Raw genomic sequence first — 26,322 nt, 5'->3', positions numbered from 1 at the left:
CATACATACATCTGTTGGTAATTATGACAGTACACTAAATTAAAAAGTATAATAAATCAAATGTATGATTTAATCTATTTATATCATAAAATCAATTTTATCAATTTCTTGATTTGTAGTCAATCGACTGTCATTATTACCAGCACACATATACAAATGATATATCACATAAAAATACTGCAACACCTATCAATAGAATTTTCAAATTATAAACAATTCTGTCGTTTCTAACGTGTTCTACCATCAAGCAAGGAATTCATCGACACCATACCTGCCACTAACACACACCATAGGATAGAACAGAGAACAGAGTATAGTCTATAGAATTCACGATCAATCCTATTCTTGATCTGTCAATTTTCGTTAAGGCTTGTCAGTCTTCGAACGGCTTCAATTAAATGAACCGATGGGAACGAGTTGACCTTCACTGTCGAAATTTGAAAACGAATATGTTAAACGAGTCAAGCTCGTTTATAATCGATAGAAACGTTTGACTCAAAACTGTATATATATATATGTACATGTAAATAGAACATTTGTAAGACGGAAGTAGATTGAACTTATCTAAATTGAGTCCTCATAGTGCTAACGCGGTTAGATTAGTCTCTCTTGCATATAGATCTGTCCGTTTGTCCGTCTGTCTGTATTTCTGTCTGTTTCATTTGTCCATCTATCTGTCCATCTGTCTATCCTCTCTCTCTCTATTCACTACTGTTACAGTATGAACTAACGTGTCACTGCATGCACCGTGAAATTAAATGATCTCGATTAACAGAATCGGTTGGAATATCCGCTTGAACAAAAGTGGATTTTCACGAAAATCTCTTGGGGAAAATATTCCTCCTCTCTCTTCCCTCTCCTATTTTTTTTTTTATCTTTCTTCCTCTTTTTTTTGTTTCAATCCATGCAATTATCTAACGTTCCGGTACTCTGGTATAAATGAACATTTTTACTAATCACTACGATTGCATTAGAGAATAAATATGCAAATATTTTTTAATGATGTATAATAATACATAAGAAAGATAATATAAATGATAATAAAAATAAATAGGAAATAAAATAAGAATATTAATACTTTTTATTAAATTCTTTTAAATATTACCAATGTATATTTTTAAGTTAAATAAAAGTAATATAAGTGAATGAGAAGCAAATATATGAATATTAGGGCTTCTTTAAGTTTAAGTAAACTTTAATATATATGTTAAATAATTTCGATCTAATATTTTATTAAATTCAAAAATTAGAAATTCGAAGTCATCACTGATCAGGAACGCTAAAAAAAATGTACTTTTGTTTAAACAATTCAAAATATTAGTAGAGTATATTAGATATATATATTATCGATATATCTTAAATAATTGTTAATTAATCGAAAGAAATGCCTATTGTTGTTTAAAAACACGGAGTATATGATCGGAGTACCATCTTCTTCGAAATCAAACAATAAACTGTCTCGTTATCCTCTATTTTATTTAATGTTGTTTATAATGACTTTCTAAAAGATGCGCATGTTTATACCGAAAATAATATTCGTAATTAATAGAATTTCCTTTTAAGGAAAGTCATATAAATAAAATTTAATAAAAGAAATTTCATAGAGGATAATTACTCAGTTCAACGGTAGATTTCGAAGGGGATTGTACACATATCATATATTCCGAGTTTTTAGACAACAATAGGCATTTCCTTCGATTAATTAACAATTATTTAAGATGTATATCAAACTACAGACCAGTGTAATTCGTTTTAAAGCAGGAAATTAATACATCGATTGCAATTATCACTATTATAGAAATAAATGAAATTTTCGGATAACAATATTGCAAATTTATCTGTTGCATGATTTCTAATATCAAATGGTGATCGTTAAAAATAATTATTCACCTATCTTTTATTATCTTTCATATATTTCAACTATTAAAAGTTTCGCCTTCAATTTACCTTTTAAAAAAAAGTATTTCAGTAATTTTATTAAAATATAATTAATAATAGATTCAAATGTTTTCAATTAATTGTATGTAAATTTGAAGTGTAATATAAGATCTATTTATTCCTTCGTATAACAGTTATGCACATTTTTTGTTATTGTTATAAATTTCGAATGATGGTTAATAATGGATTATTGTAAAGACAGTAATAGAAAATCTTGTATTATTTTTCATATATTTTAAGTAGGTATAAAATTTCGTTGGATAAAAGAGCCATCAATCTTCATCCGGTCGGGAGTAATATAATTAGTTCACGTTTTCCGCGGTATAAATATTTTCGTATGTAGGAACGGGTTATCTTAGAGGTTCATTGCTTTGACCATCCTCTAAAATAAATGCATATTCATGACACGCATAAACAAGGGAAGACCAACGGTTGTGATACACTCTCAACCTATGTATTTGTATATGTAAGGTACAAATACATCTGCACACACATACACACACACTTTATATATATGCACATATACGCATAAACACATAAATAGACGTAAATACATGTACATAGATACTCGAAACTTTTAAGAGATTCATTTCATAGTTAAGTACCGTACAACGTGGTACGTAAATGATTAAGTCGATTATACGAGGAATGCCTGGAATTTCGTAGCAAGGTTTAATTAGATCATCAATGAGTACGATCGTCGATTGGAAAACGATTGCTTCCCGTCGAGGGAAGTGCGTTCATCCAACGGATTATAAACTGTATTCGAGTATATTCTCAAATTGATTTTTTTTATTTTTTTTTTTTTTAATCATCTTAATCGAAAATTCAATAAACTTTACCAGAAATATCCTTTCAAAATAATTACCGATATTAATTAATATATATACATTTAAATTTAATAAATAGTACTAATCTCAAGAAATATAATGTGTGCGTGTAAAGGGGTGAGAGATGAGAGATGGATATGAAACATAATTTTTAGTTAAAGTAATAATAATAAAAAAAAAGAATGTCGACACGATGTAATTCAAGTTTTGCATAAAATCACGAGAGATTATTTTCTATTTTTTATTTGATATTACAAAAGTTAAGAATGAATAATATGAGGGATTACAAAGTTGAATATTTAATCACACGGGTGAATAAATAAATTTGGTAAATTATAATAATACGTAGTTGTATTAATAAAATCGTCGTGATTGTTGAACATTATCGGTGAGCATATCTTTTATAGTAAAATCAAGTTTGCTTTATGGGAATGGTAGTGATGGTGCTGGTTTAAACTAATTAGGTATACAGAAATGGCATCTCGCTTATTGAAATACTGTGAATCAGGCTTTGTGTGACCTCAAGTTATTACCGTGGCAGAATTAGTTAACAATTCTCTCTCCCTCTCTCTCTCTCTCGTTTCCTGTGCTAATTACTTCATAATTTGTAGTTATAATAAGATTAATTTAAATACACGATGAAATATGATAGTCGAACCGTTGTAAATTCATTAAATACATGAAATTCTTTTCATATTTTTACATAGATATCGTGCAAAGGTATTAGTATAACTATATAGAGGGTCGAACCCGATAGGTTCGAGCTGACCCGTTACGACTAATTTCGCATGTCGTCCGGTGAAATGTAGAAGCCAGTTTTATTGGCTTTAGACAGGACCGTACGATATCCCTGGTTATTTTTCACCAAAAAGCTGCACAAAATTTCCACTACCTTGCTGCAGTCTAGCGAAACAAGCAATGAGCAGTTACGAACGCTTACAATGCGACAATTTCCTCTCTATGTATGTACATGTACACATGCATTCATGCATGCATGCATACAAACGTATCTGGAGAGTGCATTTCAAAGTTGCATGGTCAGTGAATTTGTAACAATATTATAAACATGTCGAGAAAATGTTCAAGACGATTATAATAATAATAATAATAATGTAATAAAAATGGTAATGTTAATAACTATTATATTTTATCAAGAAAGTTTCGATTAAATAATATGTGTGTGTGCGTGTAGAGATCTTGGTAAGGGGATTGAGGGGGATGAATATTATAATATTTATGTAAAGTAAAGAAAAAAAAAATATATTAAAAATTATTTTATTTAAATTCTATTCCATGATCAAGAACAGTTTCATTTTATATATTAAAATCGGAAGTAATGATTTAAAAAATAGTGCGACATTATATTTTCACCTTGCGTGGAGATAACATGAGAAATAATCTACGATCGGAAAATAAAAGGGTCAGTCTCGTTTCAACGTAAACAGTTTCTCGCCTTTGTTATTCGCAAAATAACGTAGAAAGGGAAAAGACATGGTTATCGTCGACGTCGTAGTAGCTAATTAACTTACAACTCGGAGTTTGTAGGGCTCGTAGATAGTAGTTGTTGTACTTGCTTTCATTTTAATTCCGGATGTATATGTACTTTAGAGAAGAAGAGAAAGAGAGAGAGAAAGAGAAGGAAGAAGGGGTAGGGTGAACGAGTTTCCACGTCACATAAATCGACGAAGAAGGGCGCGGTTGGTAGTAGAATGCGATTGCTAAAGAATTATGGGGAAGCGTAGTTCCGTTTTCAGAGAATGCTAATTTCAATAATAGTTTCACGCGCTTTACTCTTTTTGTCCCTTGTAGAAAATGAACAAAAGACTGCATAACGGATAGAAAGATGGAAAGAGAGGGTGAGAGAATAAGGGAGAAAGAAAGAAAGAGAGTGAGAGAGAGAGAGAGAGATAGATAGAGAGAGAGAGAATAAGGGACGTTTATATAACACAAAACAACAGAACGTAACGTGACACAATAAGGGGTTAGAGGGTGGGGTTTGGGAGGGGGGTGAAGGAGAGTAGGGAGTAGTAGTAACTCCCGGGTTGGGTGATGCGCGAATGCACACGAGCGCACGTTTATACGACTCCACGAAGCGGTTATTGTCCCAATTCGGGGGTCGCTTTGCGGATAATGGCTGCGCTCGAGAGGTCATGTGAGCCTGACGTTCCAGCATGTCAACAGCAACTATGCATCATCGGATGTCTGGCGCACGTAAACGCGTCCTCCTCCATACACCCCTCTCCCATCCCTCTCCCATCCCTCATCCCTCACCCTTCCCAACTCCTCCTCTTCCTCTTCCTCATCCTCCTACTCCTCCTCATCTGTTCACCCTCCTCCGCACGCTAGCGATTTCCTCCAGCTCGTATCTGTTATCCGCTTCTCCACCATATCACTCGACGCTTCCATCCTCCGTCGGATATACAGGCAAGCTCGTTCATTATAATAAACAAAGGATCGGCCTCCGCACGGTGATATATCGATTCGATTTTACGTCCTGTAAGACTTTGATTTTCCATTCGGTCGACGACGATCATCATGACGAGATACCTTCGATACGTTTAACTTACATAATCATTTATTCGATACCATATATTATGTATTATGTATATATATTTTCTTTTTTGTATAGGTATACCGTGACGGTTTAAATGTTAATACATTTTTTAAGTTTATTGGAAAGATTTGTTGTACGCGATCTCTACGAATAAATCAATGTTCGTGCGTGGGCGGATACGTGAAATAATTTTCTTTTATGTAGATATATTTTGGGAAAATTAGATTTTGGAAATGTTGTCGAAGAATATTAAGTATGATCATTTATATTCAAAATTAGAAATTATAATTTATTTTTAGAATTAAAATTTTTGTAAATGTTGTTGAATCTAATATAAAAAATTGTTAATAGTTTAGTAAAAAAAGATGCTTTAACGATTCAAATTCGATCGTAATAACGTTAATTTATTTATTTTATTGTTGTATTTTATTACACGCGATTATAATAGTTATAATTTTTTTGCAGTTAAAATTGGTGTTATTTCCAGTCAATAAAGATTACTAAGTTGTTAGAAGATTGACGTTGTTCTCGTAATCACAGATTATTAATAATACTTCGTGTGTGTTATAGGAAATTTGTTTTCAGTTGAAAACGCAAACATAATATAATGAATAGTTCGGTTACATAGGAGATAGGAAGAGTATTTCCCTTAGTAATAGTACGATACCTGCGCGTGACAACATCATACGGCTTTACTCTGTACTAACTGCTATTATTTTCTCTTTGATCATTCCTATCAAATAAAACGTAGCTTTTATATAAAATAATTCATCTCTTGTCCGTCTATCGTATAATTGAAATTTAATTAAATTATTTAATAAATGAAATAAATAAATCTTACTGTTGTAGCACGAATGATGCTTCGCCCTTTGTCTACTTTTAGGATTATCTTACTGTGATAACTTATCTTCATTCGCTTAGTAAATGATAAATATTTTATCCCCAGTACCTACGTGATGGACCTTTATTCGGATAACATCATAAACTAAAGAAAACGTATATATATTTTCTATTTTTTAGTTTATAACTGGGCATGTAAATAATATGTAATCTGATATAAAATGTAATTTAAGACTGTGGGTCTCCAAAGCAGCAACCTGTTTCACGCGATGAAATCTAGAAAACATTATTACTTATGATTTATCTTTATCTATATCATGTAACACAAATACTATCGAATTAATAACTACATATTTTGATATAATTCAAAATGATTCTATTTGGAAATCGCGTTTGAATATAAATTATATAAATATTTTCTTTTCGATATCAATTTTTCCAAATTTTTGTACGTATTACGAATGTTTTCCCAACGATATCAAAAAATATGTTATTTTTAGATAAATTTATATTAAAAATATGAACGAAATGTGTCGGGGGAGTATATTCGTGTTATTTCATACGAGATGAAAAAAATACATTTAATAAATTTCAATAATAATAAAAATCATTTAACGCGAAAAAATCGTTAGAAAATAAGCGAAGACTTAAAAATATTCAACACATAGAACGAAAATCAGGAAAGTTACTTTAAAAAAGTGATCGATATTGTACGGAATGACCCTTTTCGGAAATGCCGATATGACAAGGTGTCCGGCACGTGATCGTACTACGTTAGGTTACTTTTAGAAACGTGTAAGAAACGAGTTTAACGTAACACACCTCTGTGAAATTGCGTCAAGTTTATAGAAAATGGATGAAAGGGATTAGGAAGTGTGGCACGTATCTTGGAGGCTGCGAAATGTTCAAGAAGAAAAGAAATAGAGGAAAATAAGAATGAGAAAAGTGAGTTAATACCAATCCCATTCCATCTCTTTCTCGCTCACTCACATTTTACATTTTTTACCTTCACTTTGTCTTACCTTATCCTGTACATACAATCCTATCTCTTTTCCACTCATTCTTCTCACCTTCCAATTTTAGACATAACTCGTTCTCTTTCTCTCCTTCGTTCCCTCGCACACCGAAACACACACATAAATCTTCGTACAAACACGTATATAGAGGTAACTTTAGCAAATGTGCTCTAGTATATAGAGGTTTAAACGTGGTACAAAGTGCAGGCTCGAGCCCTGGGCTGCATATCTCAACCCTAGGAATTGGAGTGGATGGCGAACGTGGGTACAATAGTTCGCATTGTATTGGATCCAGTCGAGCGATAAGCTGTCTTTCTCTTTCCTCTTTCTCTTCCTCTCTCTTTCTCTCTCTCTCTCTCTCTCTCTCACTCTCACGATCTTTCTCGTAGCGTTCTTTTACCGTTCGGTATCCATCCTGTACCCATCCTGTACCCATCCTGTACCACCGATTCCTTCCTCCCCTTCCTTTCATGCTATATCATTTTCATACGAAGGTTTCGCGAGCACGTTATTATCCGCGTTATGTCCGATAATCTTGGTTATATCTATTGTCCACCTACAATACGCACACACACACACATATATATATACGTACATAGATAAATGTATATACCTATGTATTATGAATCGTGTAACGAATGTACTAGTATTATCGCATATATGTAACCGTAGGTAGTAGTAAGGGCCGATTTTGTATCTGGCTCCTGTAAATCGGTAGTAGTCGATCGAACATCGGTTAAAGTGGCCATGCTCGATGCATGTCACGAATGGTTAGGTGAAAGTAGATTGGAATGATCTCTATATATCGAACACTAACGGATACTACGGATAAATCGCGATCGATGAATGAATTGATCGTATCAATCATGTTGGATCCGTAAGCGTCATCATCATCATCATCATCACCATCATCATCATCATCATCATCATCACCATCATCATCATCATCATCATCATGGTTGCTTTAGTTGTCTCGATCGTTACACGTTCGAGAACCGGCGTTAATGTTGATTTTGAGCTACGCATCTACGTCGTTTCCGCTTCTGCTTCGAATTAATTCCTCGAATATTCCCTTCTCTTCTCAACTACTCACCTTCTATGTATATATGTGTAGGATTCGTGAAAAAATTGGGCCGTTGGACAGATTGGACCGGGACTCGAACCCGGATCTTCCGCTTTCCGGGCGACTGCTCTTTAACCAACTGAGCTATCCAGGGCCCACTATCCAATCTCCTTACGAACGCCTACCCAAGTGTTTGGCTTGGAGGTGCTCGCATCCCACATTCTACCCCCCCGCAACTACATTCGACCCCGAATGTTCGTCATTTCGACATCTTATAAATCTTTTCAACGAACCGACAAACCAAAAACTGCGTCCAACCTCGATCCCCAATACAGACTTAACCACGCTGTATAACCCACACGAGGGTGCCACACACTATTTCGCGCGACACGAAAATTGTCAAAATATTCCCAACCTCGATCCCTAATACAGGCTTAACCAATGCTGTATAACTCACACGAGGATGGAAAACCCCTTCCCTGAACCATCTATCCTTCCTCGTCGTAGACCTCTTACTACACGTCTTACGTCTTTAGTCCTGAACGCATTGCTGTCTAAAGGCCGACTTGCCTAGTTCCCCAGCCAATCGTTCACGTCGCCACTATACGTTTTACGTCGGCCTAACCTCCCTTTGATAGATGTTCAATTAATTATTTCTCCCTAATTATTGCCCGGTCGTAGAAGTGTGACACGAAGCAAACCTCCATTCCGGCTGAGCCCCCAAAATGTAGGATTCGTGAAAAAATTGGGCCGTTGGACAAACTGGACCGGGACTCGAACCCGGATCTTCCGCTTTCCGGGCGACTGCTCTTTAACCAATTGAGCTATCCAGGGTCCACCGTCCAATCTCCTCACGAACGCCTACCCAAGTGTTTGGCTTGGAGGTGCTCGCATCCCACATATGAATATATGTATATATGTATATATGTATATATATATATTCTCTTTTAACCCTTTCCCTCTCGAACATTCATCCCTGCCAAATGCGTTCGCAGCGTGAACGTATGGCTAATTATAATTTAATTTTGCGTTTAATCGTACCGAACACTGATCATCCTATCAACATTACAACACGTTTCAAAGTCTTTTAGATAGAGAGAGAGAGAGAGAGAGAGAGTATTGTAAGTAGTAGTAGTAGAGGTACGTACAATATTTATTTCGTTAGATCGTTTGAATTCATTTTTTCAAATAATTACTATTCGATTTTTTTATTAAAGTTCATTCTTTAACATTACTCGAGACATCGATGTTTCGTTAAGTTTAATAACGGTGTAATTTTGATGGTACAACTTTTGTGTTTCTTTTGTTTTTTCAACAAGGAGAACAAATTTTCCATAAGATTTTTTTTCCAAGACACCATTAGGACGAGTACTTAAGGGTGGCGTCGAATTTGACGTTGTTAACGTCAAATGAAACCTTTACGCAATCTTTCATCCACCTATTGAACCTAACTTTGATGCAACTTTTATCGTAAATTTATAATTAAATAGTATTTAATTGAAGCGCAAACTTATTTCCATTTTTATGGATAAAAATGTAAACGATGTTGAACTTTGTGAAAAATCGAATAAATTATCTCTATTGCAGGTAAGATAGTTTATTTAATCGTATTCAAATAAGTAATATACAATGTTTTATTTTTCCCTAATTGAATTAACATTAAATATATATATGTATGTATCTTTTAAAATATCCCCATAACGATTAGATAATAATTATATTTTAAGATACGTGCATATGTAATAACGAATGAATTATTGAGATATTTGTTATTAAAAATTACGAGATATTTTTCTTCAAACTTTATTACACCTAACCTGTTACACATTTTTTTTTCTCTGTAAGAGAATGGTTCAAAATGTAGAAACACCTATTTCCAAAAACGGCGTAGAAGTTCGTTAGGAAAGCACCGTGAAAAATAGAATTATCGTTTAAATCGCGGCCACTGGCAAGTTGGAAAGGGAATTAAACGGCCTTCGTTCGCCAAATAATTGATGCACGTCAATTAGATTTGTCAGAGGGCTATCGTTGTAATTAAATCAACAGGAACGTTAAGCACGAATGCACAGACGATGTTAACTACGTGTATGTATTGTATGTTCATACGTCATATATAAGTATCGCACATTCACGTGTCTTCAATTGTAGTTGTAAAGAGTTTCTCTGATGTAAAATTTAAATTTCTCCGATAGTGGACACTGTTAATTAACGTTCGAATCAATTCAATTGAAATTTATTTCTTATCTTTTTCTTTTTTTTTTTCTTTCTCATTTTTCTTTTTCCTTTTTACCCACCCAATAAGATTCTTCTTATAAGATATGAATTATCGAACAATTGTTATCTCCAATATTATTAACGAAATTAAACTATTTTTAAACCTAACATTTATAAATATTACAATATTTTTATTATACGTGTATACATTATTTCACATTTGGGGTTGACGTATTTGACTCGAACGCAACAGGTATCACCACTTTATTTCGCATACCCATACGAAACTTAAATATTATCATTGCTCGTTGTTATTAGATTTTCTATATCCGACATAGTTCAAATAATAAATTACATTCGTTTATAAAGCAACTTCATTATCAATTTATCGATCGTAAATGTTGCATATTTGGACTAGTTGATTTTTCATAATATAATTTAATATACGAAGTATTCATTTGATTCATTTTTGTTAATTTCTCTATACATGTTTATATAATATTCGATATATAAAATACGTTTGTTCTTCTATTTACAAACGAGATGCCAAATTTCTAAGTTCTCGGCGCATTACTTTTCCCGTTGAATTTCTTGGAATAGATTCGAGAAAATGTACGCCACCTCTCAACCATTTTTGCGGTGACAATTGATCTGCAAATGATATCATTTTTTGTAATGTTAACAATTCGATTATAAAGAAAATTTGTCCTTATAATTTAGTTAAATTAATTCAGTTAAAACGATATAATAAATAAAAAAATGTCGTTATATGCACGTACTTTTAACGAAGTCAATAATTTCTTGAGGATTAATTTTGGAATTAGGTTGTTTGGCTATGAAAGCTGTTGGTAATTTCGCCAGCAACGGCAACGTCTTTACCAGCTGGATGAGAAAGCAAGAGTACTTCGATTTCAACCGGTGATACCTGATAACCTTTATATTTAATGAGTTCCTTTAATCGATCGATGACGTACAAGTCACCTGCTTCGTTGTAATAACCAACATCACCGGTATGAAGCCAACCATCCTTATCGATCGTTTCATTGGTAGCTTTGAGATTATTGTAATAACCCAACATTACAATATGATCACCATTGACGCACAATTCACCCTTCTGCATTGGTCCTAAGATCTCTTGTGTTTCTGGATTGATTATTTTACATTGTACACCGGGTACAATGTTACTAAGCGCGGAATCATTGTTACCAGTTTTGTCACTGATACCGGTCACCACCGAAAGTTCCGTCATGCCGTAACCATTTTCAATTGATTTTACGTGCAATCGTTTTTTCGCTTCCATCAGGATCTGAAAAAATGATTATCGCGCTCGTATTATTTTATCTATCCCTAATAGTAATTATTTTCATTTGTTTTATAAATTTACAACATTGTTTATTTGTTACCGGAATAATTGACGTAAATAATTATGAAAAATATCATCGGGGACGTGTCGTTAATAATTAAAGAACAACGTACGTAATATCAATCTATAAATGTAATTCCTACGAGACACGGTAAACGGCTTTTTTCCCCTCCCCCTCCCGTTAGTAGCGTTTTATTTCCTCTTTCTTATTTTTTTTTTCTTTTCTTACTCGGGAAAACGAGAAATGGTTTTCTTTGTTCACTTTTCCGCGTCTCAAATTCGACTTCCCTTTTTCCTAGAGCAAAAGTAAAAGACCGGCTTTGGCATTTAGCACTTACATTCCCTCTTTTTCCTGTCCCCACCCCCTCCAACCCCTTTCTCTCTCGTTTTCTTTCTCTACCATTTGATTTTATTTTTCCTTTCGATAACTTATCGGACCTTACACGCCGGACTATTACAGAAAAACGTAAGTTACTTCTTTTGGTAAAGGAGCTGCACCACAGAATGCTCTTTTCACGCTTCGAAAATCATAGGTAGCTGCTGCCGGATGTTTGGCAAGAATAATTAGCACCGACGGTACCAACGGTAACAAATTTATACGATATTTTTCGATAGATTTGAACATTAGATCCGGTGTGAAATTGGTTATTCGGACTGCTGTGGATCCGTTATATGTTATCAATACCATCATAGCAAACCCATAACCGTGATAAAGCGGCAGGAACGCTAACATTCTTGTATCTCGCGTAATATCTAAATAATTAGGTGTACTGAAATTCAAAATGATTGTATTTTAAAACTTGACCATATTGAGATATCGTTTAATTTATAGAATATTATTGTAAACTTACCCAACAGTAGTAGCCATATTTAATAGATTCCAATGAGATAATGCAACACCTTTTGGTAAACCAGTTGTACCACTTGAGCACAAAATAACAACCGGACGTTTCTTGTTATCACCGATATCAACGAGAGTGTAGCTCAACTAAATAATAAATTTGATCATTATAATTAGCTTTATGTTCAATTGTTCAAGTTGAATTATTATCTATAGTTTCAAATGTCTAACAAATTTCATTGAGATATTGAAAAGTAATCATTATTGTATATAATTTGTTGCGAACCTTCTGTATAGGTAGGATTCATCGGTGCAACAACAGCACCAAGGTATATGCTCGCATACGCTGCAACCAACCAATTGCAATGATTTTCGGCAATGATGGATACCTTGTCTTCGACTTTGATGTTGCGTTTTTTTAAAACCTCGGCTAGTTTGACCGTATTTTCCAACATATCTTTATAAGTTAGAAATTGACCAGTTTCAGCGTCAATCTGCACATTAGGGAATCATTTAATTAGCATTCAATTAAATTTAATAGAATTTTGTACTTGCTTACCTCAAAAACATGGTCATAGTGTTTTCGTAAATTTTCTAAAATACATTGTCCTAAAGAAATATTTGTTTCTAAGGTTCTAGGTGGTCCTTTGAGTATTCTTGCGTTCTTAGACATCTTTGTTGAATTTTTCTATTCCTGCTACGATAAAAAATGAATTTCATTTTGACATTATCGACAATTGATGTTAATAAAATGTGTAAATCGTAATAGCATTAGAACGGTCATAACCCAATCATTATCTCATAGTTTTCAGAAGTGTAGCTTATTGTTGGTAATGGTAATAACACTGTCACTATCAGATGGGTTCACGTACAAATCCTATATGCTGGTTAATCGATACTAACGACAGTAATAACCCTGCGATAACATTTCCACAGCTGTTCGAATACACCGAAGTTAGGCCAAATAGATGGATCAGTTTGATCTTCTAAATATCCGTCCAAATTCATGAAATTATTTCCAACCTTCAAAAAAAAAATCGATCCTCCTTTCCAGAAAATATATTTTTCGATTGTATCATACGACACATTTGTTTTGGAAATATTAACAAATTTATAATTCAAACAACTATCAATTGCTAAAGATTTGGTTTAGACAAAAAATATATAAAAGTTACGTAGATTTAGTGAAAGTCTCTTTGATCTCGGAATAAATCGGACGAGAATAGCATTAAGCAATATCGGAGTATTCTTATATCTTGAAAACAGAATATTGCTGAATGGGATCAGAGAGACCAACTGTTTCAAAGGATCAGATCTAACAGGCGCAGCCTATAGAATCTAACAATGCCTTCAGGTCTATTGGTATCTATTTGAACAACTAAAGACATCAGTGGATAACGATGCCATTGCAGATAAGACATGTAGCAAACGTGTTTCTAAGAGAATCGTTACAGAGTTTGAGATTTCGTTTTAGCGAATTCTCAAAGCAAAAGGGAGATTGAATGCTCGTGTTTATTTGATTTTGTAAATTTACAGTTCGCAAGGGAATTTACGTAACACGTATACGTACACACTCTGCTTTTTTATATTCCATTAAATATACAATTTAGGCGTATGCCTTTAACGTTGAATAACAATTAATAAAACAAATTAAAAAACGATTGATATTTTATTTCAAGATTGCGCCCAAAGTATGGAGATGCATAGTTCACTCGAGAATACATGGTATAAACATGCAAACCATGCTCAAGTACATTTAAAATTCAACATTAATTCCAAGTGTATAGGGAAAATATTTGAACCAATTTTAATCTTGCAGGTATGTCATGAAAACATTTGGGTCTTGTATGTTGGGATAGAAACTGATAGAATGTGTGTATCAGAGTGTTGCAGGGGGATATCCGAGAGACGAGAGTAGCATCCCACGTGGATGTCGTCACACTGTTTCCAACCAGTAAGTGAGGAAGGAAGGAAGGAAGGAAGGAAGGAAAGAAGGAAGGAAGAGAAGAAGGAGAAGGAGAAGGAGAGATGAGAATGCATTGGCGGGAATCATTGAAGTGCTGGAGATTCACTCTTCAGGGTTGGCTTCTAGTCTGGACGTGTACGCGGAAGTGGTTCCATGCAGGATGGAAGGTAGGTAGGGTTGACCAAGGTTGTCCTGGGATGGAGCCGCGTGCCACTCTGATTGTAGGCGGCCATACTGGGACACGCGAATCGCATACCGGCAATTCTTGGTTTCATGCGGCGTGCCTAGACACCCCTGGAATACTTATGACCGAATAGACCGAGAGACCGAGCTGGCTTACTGTTAGAGTAGGTACAAGGGAACAGGTGAAGTGAGTTGGATAGGGGGTTGAGAAGGTGTCAGAGTCTCGGCTTTACTTGTACACTTAGAGAGAAAGAGAAAGAGAGAGAAGGAAGGGAGGGATTGAGGTGATGGGGGGACAAGAGGGGAAAGAAGAGACAGGGGCTCCTTTTTATATAAAGCTTCCACGGTACCTTTCAGCCTCCCCTCAGTTGGATTTTGTCTGCATAAATGATAAAAGTCTGGCGCCGAACCATTACTCGTATTCTGGCGAAAGAGTTTAAACGCTGTCTATCTTCTTTTTTTTCTATTCTTTTTTCATTTTTCTTTATCTTTTTTCTTTTTGTTTTTATTTTTCATTTTTTTTTGGACTTTGGAAGGATATAAAGACTATTTGTAACAGTCGTTTTAGACCATTCCTTCGCAATCAACGCGATAGACAATACGCATTGTGAAAGATATTGTTAAACCTTGCTCGCTCTCAATCAAATTCTAATTAATCGAATAATAATAATAATAATAATAATAATAATAATATCGTAAAATTATTACTTTTTAATTGGATTATTATCGTATTAACAATAATCTTATCTCCTATTATCGGCGGCATTAAATAAATTATTTGATTGACTTAATTGAGGAAATAAATGTAAATATAAAAAATAAAACAGGTTTATTAGGTCTTGCGGTATAGTAGTAGATAAGCGAGAACTCGAGTTATGTATCGTTAATTACTCATACGAATGAGAGAGGGACGGATAGATAGATAAACAGACAGAGACGGACAGACAACCAGACAGACAGACGGGCAGGTAGAGAGACAGAGAGAGAGAGGGAGACACACGTTTACTATACTTGTGTCTGTCTTCTTAATCGTTTTCAGAACAGATCCTGAGCAATATATCTCAGAGTCTCCAGACATATCCGTCAGAGCAGCCACAGCTGGGGATGCGATCTGCAGCCAACCACCACCCATCCTTTCCCCTACAACCTACCCCCGTTACCCTTCTTCAAACCCCCCCCCCGCAAGCAAACCCCTGTGTATCATCGTCATCCGCGTTCGTAGAATCGAGCGATTTCGTAACTTCTCCTTCTCTTCGTTGCGTATTAATGCGCGGCTAAGACTTAACGGAATTAACGATGGCCTCTTTCTCGCACTTATTGAATAAAGGATGCTTCGACGATAAGTACAACGACTGAGAAAGAGTCTGAGTAACAGAGAGAGAGAGAGAGAGAGAGAGAGAGAGAGAGAGAATTCAGAATTTTGATAACATGTGACTTTATCAGGAATTCTCGAGCGCGCAGGTAGTCTGTTTACTTAAGATAATGGCGAAAGCGAAATGCCTGGGCGTGGATGGAAGGGTGGAAGAGGGAATGAAATAGAGAGAGAGAGAGAGAGAAAGAGAGAGAGAGAGACGAAAGGATATTTCAGCAAGCTACGTTGAGTTTCTGCGTGGAGATGGAAAGGAAGGTGGAGCTTCGGAGTGGGGAAGATTTTCGTGGTATATCAGAGAAGTAGAGGGGTTGTGGAAGTGAGTTGAAGGTTGATAGCGAAGGGGCTAAATGCGAGAGAAAGAAAGAGAGACGAAAAATAAGAGAGAGAGAGAGAGAGTGAGAGAGAGCGGGAAGGGGTGGTTTACCGGAGGAAGAGAGTGAAAAGGCTCGGAGGACGAGAGAAAGAGAGAGGGTTGGCGTTAGGTGAAATAGGGTGACAGGGTGAGGAAGGGGAAGACGATGAGATTCTCTCGCAAGGCTACAAGAACTTCATTTTTCGAGTCATTACGCCCCGTCCTACCCCGTCCGCCCCTTCTCCGCCCCCCTCTTTCTTTCTTCCTTCCTTTCTTTCTTTCTTTCTTTTCTGCTTTCCTTCTTCCTTCTTTCTTCTTTCTTTCTAAAGGGTGCGTTCGCTCAACCCGCGTGCTTTCGCTTAAACCCCCCCTTCCCTTCCCTTCCCTCTTCCCCGTTTGCCTCTTAAATTAATTTATATCGAAATTTAAAATGACGCTCATCGGGCCGAACAATAAATAACAAGGACGAAGTCGCGCGCGCACCCCCTCTTTTCCACCACCATTACCATCACCACCACCACCACCATTACCACTACCACCATCACCACCACTACTACAACCCCCTTCAATACACACTCTCCAGGCTATACTTTTTCAAACGTTGCGATTTCGGTTTGATTGGTATTGTTTAGGAAATTCCCTATCTTAGCGAGAGATTTAATTCTCATTTCAATCTTTACATTCTATTTCTATTTCTCTTTATCTTTATATTATTTTCTTGCTTTGTTTTTATAATCTAGGTGTTATCTAAACACGTGATGCTTATTTAGTTATTATCTCGAAGCGTGATACTCATTTAATTATTATCTAGAAACGTAAGTGCTTATTCGTTTATAAATAAGAGGATAAATATCACGTGTTTTAATTGATTACAACTTGCAATTATCCGTCGACCGATTTTGTTTTTTCTTTTTTTTTTAATAAGTTTTCTTATTATTTTTTTTGTTATATTTTCTCATGCAATGATTAAAATTTATATCGTCATGCTCATTTTAATTATGTATTATATTAAATTAGTTACATATATGTATGTGGGAAGGGAAATTAGACAAAGGGGCTATGAATTAAGATATGAATATTCGAGAACGATCGTTACTAAATATTCGAATAAGTGAAAAGACATAAGAAATATCGCCCTTTATTGTGATGGTGTGAGGGAAATGAGAGAGTATGAGTGAGTACGTTGCTATGTAAGTTAGTCATCGTATAGCCTTTAAGCAGCAAACAGCTATTATTGCATTTACATGGAAACATTCTATTCACTTTGTATTGAATCCTACATGTATGTATATTTTATCTTTTTTTTATTTTATTTTTTGGGTCATAAGTTGAAATAAATATCAGACATTTTATCGTGCAATAATTTAAATTGCATTGTAACCATGACTTGTGCTTTTATGATACTAAAGTTAACTGAAACATGAAATGTTATACCTTTATAGCCCAATTGTAGTCATAGGCCAGTCAACGCGGGCCTAACTTCCAGTTTTTTAGCTAAACGCGTGCATCTTTGTCCTAAGGGTAAGTTGACGACGCTGAATCGAATGGTGCTAATTTTATTTAAATTTGATCCCGAGGTTTTGAGAAAAAGGGTAAAAAAGGGTAAAAAATGGCCTTATCTTAGAATCTAGGCATTTAATCGAAAAAAGTTTCAAACAAAAGTTGTAGAGAATTGAAAAATACTAAAAAAATGTTCTATGAGTTATCTTCGTATTTTCAAAAATAAGCGAATAAAATTGGATTGAAGATGGGGAAAAAATTGTAAGAGTGGGAGAAAGCAAGCTTATCCCTCCGTCGCGTTTTACACGCGAGCGAGCTAGTATGCGTGCGAGCGTCCGTGTGCACTAATAAACAAACGAAGGATCTTCGGCAATCTTCGGGACTCTCGGTCTTGAATGAAAGTGCGAATGAGAGAACAAACCAATATTTCTCTCTTTTTATTTATCATGCGATAACGAGTATTATTGTCCTTGGCCATCGATTGTTGAGCGTTCTGATATTTCTCTTTTTATATTTTTTCTTTCGGTAGCAAGAATTTTTCTTCTTGTCCATCGAATGTTGAACGTTCTATATATCTATATATATCGGAGTATAGGCGCGGCATTTTTAAATCGAATCTTGATGCTTATTGCACGCCGTTTCTTAATTTATTGTCAAAAATAATGAACCTTGAATAAAAAAAACTGGTGTGTGTACTTATGTACGCACGTAAGAAGTTATACTTCTTTGCCGTACAAAAACGAATATAGCCTCAATAACCTCAAAAATAACTTCAAAAAAAAAAATTCAAAGAAAAAAAATAACTTAAAGAAAAAAGTAATAATAATTATTATTATTATATATATAAAAGAATAAAAAAAGAAAAAAAAATATTAATATATAGATATCAGTCTACACTAAATATAAGAGAGATATATCGAATTACTTTATGCGTCAACAGCCATGGCGCGGTGATTGAACTACTTCCCGCTCGATCATTTTAGTAAAGCAGCGCTAAGTACGATTAGTTCTTGGATGGGTGACCCACTTTGAGAAAAAAAAAGAGGAGGAAGAAGAGAAAATACGTATGTATATGAGAACTAAACCATATTAGAGCCAAAAGAGATCTTTTTTTTTCTATTCTCAATGATACAGTATTATTGTATTTACTTGAAATAACATTCTTCTTTTTTGCAGTTCATTACAGTAGCGGTTCTATGTTAAATATTTTTCTAGTATATTTTGGAACAACTCCGCCTGCATGATCGCTGGGCAGATCGAGATCAGCGATCATGTTGCCGGTCCTAAGCCCGGGAAAAGGAGGAAGGTTGTTGGATCAGGTTAGCTCCCTACCCAACATAAAAAAAAAAATTGCTCATAGAAATGGTACTCTGCCTCGGAATAGGACTGATCCACAGATGACGACCCATGCAATCAAAAGGACAACGAAAAGAACAACGAATTGGAAAAAAAACACATAATACGTCTAGCTACCTGGAAAATCAAATCATTCAATAATAAAGATCAAGAAACCCTAAAAGAACTGAAAGGTAATAAAATGGATATATGCGCCTTACAAGAAACCAAAAAGAAAGGCAAAGGTCAATTGCAATACGATGACTATTTAGTGATCTATAGTGGGGTAGAAAAACAAGTCAGAACAAAGGAAGGGGTAGCCATCGCAGTATCTAAGAAATACAAAAACAACATACAAGAGTTTAGCTACGTATCTTCACGAATATTGGTGGTAAAAATGAAAGCGGAAGACCAAAAATTAAATATAGTGTCAATTTATGCATCCGAAGATAATAAACCAAAAGAAGAAAGAGAAGCCTTCTACGACCAACTACAAAATATAGTCGGATCATTACCAAATAACCAACAAATAATAATCCTTGAAGATTTTAACGCCCGCATCGGAAATGAAATAATACCTGGATTTAAACAAAGGTTCAACGAAAATGTGTTAAATGATAATTGAGAACTTATGACACAATTCTGCACATTTAACGAGCTAAGGATTAACATTACATTTTATAACCACAAAGAGCAATACAAATTCACATACAGAAACACCTGAGGCTTCTGGTCCACAATTGATTATATTGTTACCAATAGATACATCCAACCACACCAAATACTAGATATCAGGACGTTAAATTCCGCGAATGTAGGAAGCGATCATAGCCTGCTACTAGCAAAAATAAGAATGAAGTTTAAACCCCAAAGCAATCTTGCCCGAGCAACTCAAGAACCGAAAATAAACATCGAGTCACTATGGAACTTACCAACTAAACAACTATATGAGAACAGGTTAAAGGATAATATCGAAATAAACCCAATAAAAGAAGAGGATAATATAAACACAACCTGGAAGAAACTGAAAACTAACATTTTAGAAGCTGCATATGAAGCCCTGGGAACACGAGCTGTAAAAAACCGGGCTAGAATGATCAAAACTCCTTGGTTCCGCCCAGAGATTAAGGAAATATGCAAAAAAAAGAAAATAGCATACCTTAACTATAGGACATTACGAACACCTGAATCATACGAAATGTATAGACGAATCCGGAATCAAACAGCGACATTAGAAAGGCAAACAAAACACCATCATTGGGAGATTTTTTCGAAGAGAATGGAGAGTGACTTTTATGGACTCCAAAAACAAATCTAGCGCTTTATTAGAAATCAAAGAAAACAGGTCAATGAAATGGTCGAAACAAATCAGATCACAAGAGAAACCTGGATTAGTTACTTAACAGAACTCAATAAATCAGAAGACCCTCAAGTGGAACTAAATACGCCAGAAATAGTAACTAAAAACGACATACAAATTGAGTCCAATGATGAAGAAACAGCTATCCGAAAACTAAAGAATAGGAAGAGCCCAGGGCAAGATGGAATCCCAAACGAACTACTAAAATATGGTGGCCAACGTCTCACACAATAGTTAACATTTCTAATCCAAAAAATACTATACCAACACAGAATACCTGATGAATGGAGAACTAGTACAACTATAGTTATGTTTAAAAAAGGAGACAAAAAACTCCCTACAAACTACAGGGGAATAAATCTTTTAAAAACTTCACTGAAACTAACAACAAAGGTTATAACGAATAAAATTAACAGCTTAACGAATCTAGAAGACGAACAACAGGGATTAAGATTAGGCAGATCGTGCACAGACGCGATTTTCATCATAAGAAAGATAATAGAAAAATCAATTGAATACAACAGACCAGCATACGTGTGTTTGATTGATTTGGAAAAGGCATTCGACCGTGTGCAGTTAAAGGATGTTATACACCTCCTTTATAACCGGCAAATTCCGAATAATCTCATCAAGACCATAGAGAACATCAACAGAAACAATAAGATCCAAGCAAAGATAAACGGGGTCCTGACTGAACCTATTGATGCAGGTCATGGTATCCGACAAGGGGATTCCCTAAGCCCCCTTCTTTTTAACATCATTATGGACGAAAGAATAAGAAATCTAAGACTACTAAAAGGATACAAAATGGGCAACGAAGAAATAACCATCCTATGCTACGCTGATGACGCTGTATTAGTGGCCGAAAATGAGGATGATCTACAACGTCTACTACACCGATTTAACTGCATAGCCAAATCATTCAATATGAAGATATCGATCTAGAAAACTAAATGCATGACAACGTCAAAGACACCGTTAAGGTGCAAACTGGAAATTGAAGGGAAGGTTATTCAGCAGGAAATGAGATTTAAGTACCTAGGAATAGAAATCTCAGGGTATGGTGATGTTGAAGCAAAGGTAAGAGAACAGACAATGAAGGCATCCAGAACAGCGGGTTGTTTGAATGACACAATATGGCGAAACAATATATAGAGATATAATAATAACAATATATAGAGACCAAAGCAAGAATTTATAAGGCAACGGTGAGACCTATTATGACATATACCGCAGAAACTCGACCAGACACAGCGAAAACGAAACAGTTACTAGAGACAACTGAAATAAGAGTTCTTCGCAGAATAGTTGGAAAAACACTACTGGACCGAGAGAGAAGTGAAGATATAAGAAGAACATGCAAAGTGGAGAACGTTAACGAATGGATACTAAGTAAAAAAAAAAGAATGAAACGAACGTATTAGCAAAATGGACAACAGAAGAATCGTCAGAATTGCACGGGATAAGTCACCGGTTGGCTGCAGAAGTACGGGGCGCCCACGAAAACGATGGTGCGACAATTTAACAGTACAATAGGCAGAAAAACGTCGTTACGAAACAGGCAACTTGCCTAAACTAAAGAATGAAGAAGAAGAAGAAGATGTATAAATACTTTTTGTATCTCTAGACAGTGTGCGCGCAATTAATGGACCAGGAGGGAAAAGACGTAAAGTTTCCTTGATGACTCGTTCTAAATATTTCATTTTCTAAGTATCTTACATTGAAATATGAATATTTTTCGGATTGCTTGAGCCGTACAAATCGTACAACTCTTCGTATACTTGATTCTAGAATCAAAAAAGCCGAATACATGATACAAGTTTTATATAAAAATAAATATGATTTTTAAAAATAATGACATATAAGGTACTGCTTAAGAGCTATCTGTGCGTACTTGAATGTCCGGAAACGTGGCCAGCATTAAAAATAAAAATGAAAGTATATTAGTGGCAGTATCGCTTCCCTAAAAAATAATACATATTGTATTGTACTTTTAATGGATGAAAAGAAATTTTATCTAATCTGAAATAAATTCATCTTACTGTTAAAACTATTGTATTTATTTCATCGCGAATATCTGCTTCCGAATATTCTCCGGTCTCGTAAAATGATTTGAAAATAGCGTCTAGAAATGAACTGGTATCTTTTCCTTTAATTAAAGAAGGGCATATTTATATATTATTTATAATTATTATAAAAGGAATTATTCTATAGATACATTATTAAAAGAATATTTTTTCAAATGGTTATTTTTACTTGAATATAGACATTTTCCTTCCTGGGTAAAGTTTTCCTAGTGCTTTGACTCCTTCTTTTTCTTTATAATCTTGATGAATGAAAGTTATATACATGAATAAAATATTAATTTTTTTAGAAAAATATATATTAAGGAAAATTGAGATAATTAAAAGTGTGAATAATCGTTTTGTTTATACCTCGCTCGTTATTTTATTAATGTGGGAAAGATATTCTTGTAGACGTTTTCCCTTAGATGAATTGTTAAATAAAATATTTGGATGTAACCAGAATTTCAGTGCTCTTTGTATAGTTATGTCCATAATTCTAAATAAAAATAAAATTCACAACAAGAAGACAAATATGCAATAATAGTAGATTACAATAGAAATAAAAAAATATTTTACTAATTATTACTTCGACATATATTCACCAAGTTTATAATCCGGATTGCTTTGCAAATTTAAATCACTTTCCAATAGGCTTTCTGTCAGTATAAAAAAAAATTGTTTTTAGAAAATTTTAATGGTTCCATACATATTTTTTAAACTTTTCAAAATATCCAAATCTCACGGAATATTATGTCTAACGTACAAAGATGTATGTAATGCATGAAATCAATGTTTTTTCCGTTAATGGTTTCTAAAATGTTATTTAGTCTGTTTGAATTTTTTACCATTGAGTCCACATAAGAAGAAACCATTTTTTCTATGAATACTGGATTTAAGATTTTTCGATGAATCTCCCATATAGATGCTTTGAATTAGAAAATATTTCTTACTTTAATTTTTTATAATGTTTTTTTTCCCTATATATTTATTAATTAAAGAAGAAACAAAGGAAGATCCGTATATATAGATGTCTGGGTGTGTGGACATTATATGCAATCATAAACAAAGAAAACTATTTTTACCAGAATTCCTCTGGAAGACATACTTAAAAAATACTGTATTGTAATTTGATATAGATTGTTTTTTTGTATTAATAAAGAAAGAAGAACGTGTAAACTTATAGTTTACCTGGTGCAGTAAACAATCCATTACCCAAAGAATTTTTTACAAAGTCATATGCAGAACTTTTTTCATAACCGTTAGAACTTTTTGATAGAAACTAAAAAGAAAGCAAAAAATTGATGTAAACAAAAGCCGAAATAAGAGAAAATCTAATTCGAGCAAACCGTTTCTAACGAAGTGCAGTAAATTTGATAAATCTTACCTCAATACTTTCAGGATCATCGAAGATTATGACTAATTGAGGGCCTAACCACAATAGCCACGGCGAAGGATAGTTTTCAGATAATTTCTTTACTTTATGAGATATTTCTAATTGTAAGACAATGTCATTCAATAGAGATCGCATAAATATAAACATTATAAAAATATACCTTTTAAATCACCAAGAAATAGATTCAGGTTTCCAATTAAAGGGTAAGCTTTAGGTCCCGAAAATTTTTTTACCATGTTATACTCACGAAATCTATTTATATTTCAGAACATAGAATAACATTATTATTGCTGTTTGAGCAATAACTTTATTCATATATCACATATTTAGTTAAACAAATACAAAATTATAAAACAAGCAAAAATAGTTTTAAAATACTGCAGGGCCCTCTCTTGTAGGCCAAGAAGTGATATTAAGTTTAAACTCCGCAGCGACTTCTTGTATCTTACGAGATTCAACAGATACTAGAAAAGAATCATCACACGGGGAACCTATTTAAGCAAGATCGAGATCATACTTTGTCCAGGCGTCAAGATGTCAGGTTAAACACGTGTTGACAAAATTAGTCAAGAAGCTGTATTTTATTAATTTATTTATTCCGTGCGTATCGATACTAGTTTGCATACTCGGAATGAATCGTCTACGTAGTTTCTTAAACTAGAAAAGAGAAGTTAATCGATGTTAGGAACATAATTGCTTCTTAAAGAAATCTTCTCTTTCCCTTTTCTCTGTTTGACCTTGTATTATGTTAATTAGTAATTACTAGATAAACGAGATACATTAAGAGGGAAGGAAAAAGTGTTTCGAATAAAGGTCAAATTGAAATGACTTTTTTTTGTATTATTATATAATCGTTTCGATTAGTTATAAGTTAATATTCAAGATAAAATAGACAGTTTTTCTTATCTTATTAAAATGTTTAATTAATGTTTAATTAAAGAGCAAAACGTCGAAAAACCCTTACAATATATCAAATATTCAAATTGTGTTACCTAAAAAATGGCCAGATTTGCTCTTTTTGACTGGCCTATTAGTTAATTTTCGCCTAATGTATAGTAGGTATTAGAGATTGACTGAACGAAATTGGGATTTTTGTAAACTACATGCATTTTGCTGACCACTGACTCTCAGACTATTATGATTTTGTCTAACAATAACTTTCTAACGAATTTCTATTGAATCTGCTTCAGCCAAGACAGTGTAATAAAACACGTAGTAGAAATACATAACAAATCATACGAGAAAAACACGTGCCATAAAAAAAAATTATTCTAGCACATTAATTAAACATTTTAATAAGATAAGAAAAACTGTCTATTTTATCTTGAATAATTATAACTAATCGAAACGATTATATAATAATACAAAAAAAAGTCATTTCAATTTGACCTTTATTCGAAACACTTTTTCCTTCCCTCTTAATGTATCTCGTTTATCTAGTAATTACTAATTAACATAATACAAGGTCAAACAGAGAAAAGGGAAAGAGAAGATTTCTTTAAGAAGCAATTATGTTCCTAACATCGATTAACTTCTCTTTTCTAGTTTAAGAAACTACGTAGACGATTCATTCCGAGTATGCAAACTAGTATCGATACGCACGGAATAAATAAATTAATAAAATACAGCTTCTTGACTAATTTTGTCAACACGTGTTTAACCTGACATCTTGACGCCTGGACAAAGTATGATCTCGATCTTGCTTAAATAGGTTCCCCGTGTGATGATTCTTTTCTAGTATCTGTTGAATCTCGTAAGATACAAGAAGTCGCTGCGGAGTTTAAACTTAATATCACTTCTTGGCCTACAAGAGAGGGCCCTGCAGTATTTTAAAACTATTTTTGCTTGTTTTATAATTTTGTATTTGTTTAACTAAATATGTGATATATGAATAAAGTTATTGCTCAAACAGCAATAATAATAATGTTATTCTATGTTCTGAAATATATAATAAATAGATTTCGTGAGTATAACATGGTAAAAAAATTTTCGGGACCTAAAGCTTACCCTTTAATTGGAAACCTGAATCTATTTCTTGGTGATTTAAAAGGTATATTTTTATAATGTTTATATTTATGCGATCTCTATTGAATGACATTGTCTTACAATTAGAAATATCTCATAAAGTAAAGAAAT

The 26,322-nt window shown here is 34.1% G+C and overlaps 1 protein-coding gene and 1 long non-coding RNA gene across 2 annotated transcripts; both read right to left on the bottom strand.

Annotated features, from left to right (window-relative positions):
- Positions 1-3,353: 3,353 nt before the first annotated feature.
- LOC122518937 lies at positions 3,354-4,515 on the bottom strand. Its single transcript, XR_006304196.1, has 2 exons — positions 4,298-4,515; positions 3,354-3,671 (listed from the first exon to the last, which is right to left on the bottom strand). It is a non-coding gene; the product is annotated as an uncharacterized LOC122518937 (long non-coding RNA).
- Positions 4,516-10,517: 6,002 nt separating this feature from the next.
- Positions 10,518-13,391, bottom strand: LOC122518859 (4-coumarate--CoA ligase 1-like). The gene is given in 7 exon segments (XM_043637976.1): positions 10,518-11,106; positions 11,235-11,311; positions 11,313-11,761; positions 12,294-12,588; positions 12,670-12,801; positions 12,942-13,153; positions 13,219-13,391. Coding segments are annotated over 7 exon segments (1,398 nt in total). The 5' UTR covers positions 13,333-13,391; the 3' UTR covers positions 10,518-10,987.
- Between the last annotated feature and the right edge of the window lie 12,931 nt (positions 13,392-26,322).

The sequence above is a fragment of the Polistes fuscatus genome, unplaced genomic scaffold (genome assembly GCF_010416935.1).
Source record: "Polistes fuscatus isolate 324 unplaced genomic scaffold, CU_Pfus_HIC Scaffold27, whole genome shotgun sequence".
NCBI lineage: Eukaryota > Metazoa > Arthropoda > Insecta > Hymenoptera > Vespidae > Polistes > Polistes fuscatus.
This window is presented reverse-complemented; position numbering and strand designations above follow the sequence as displayed.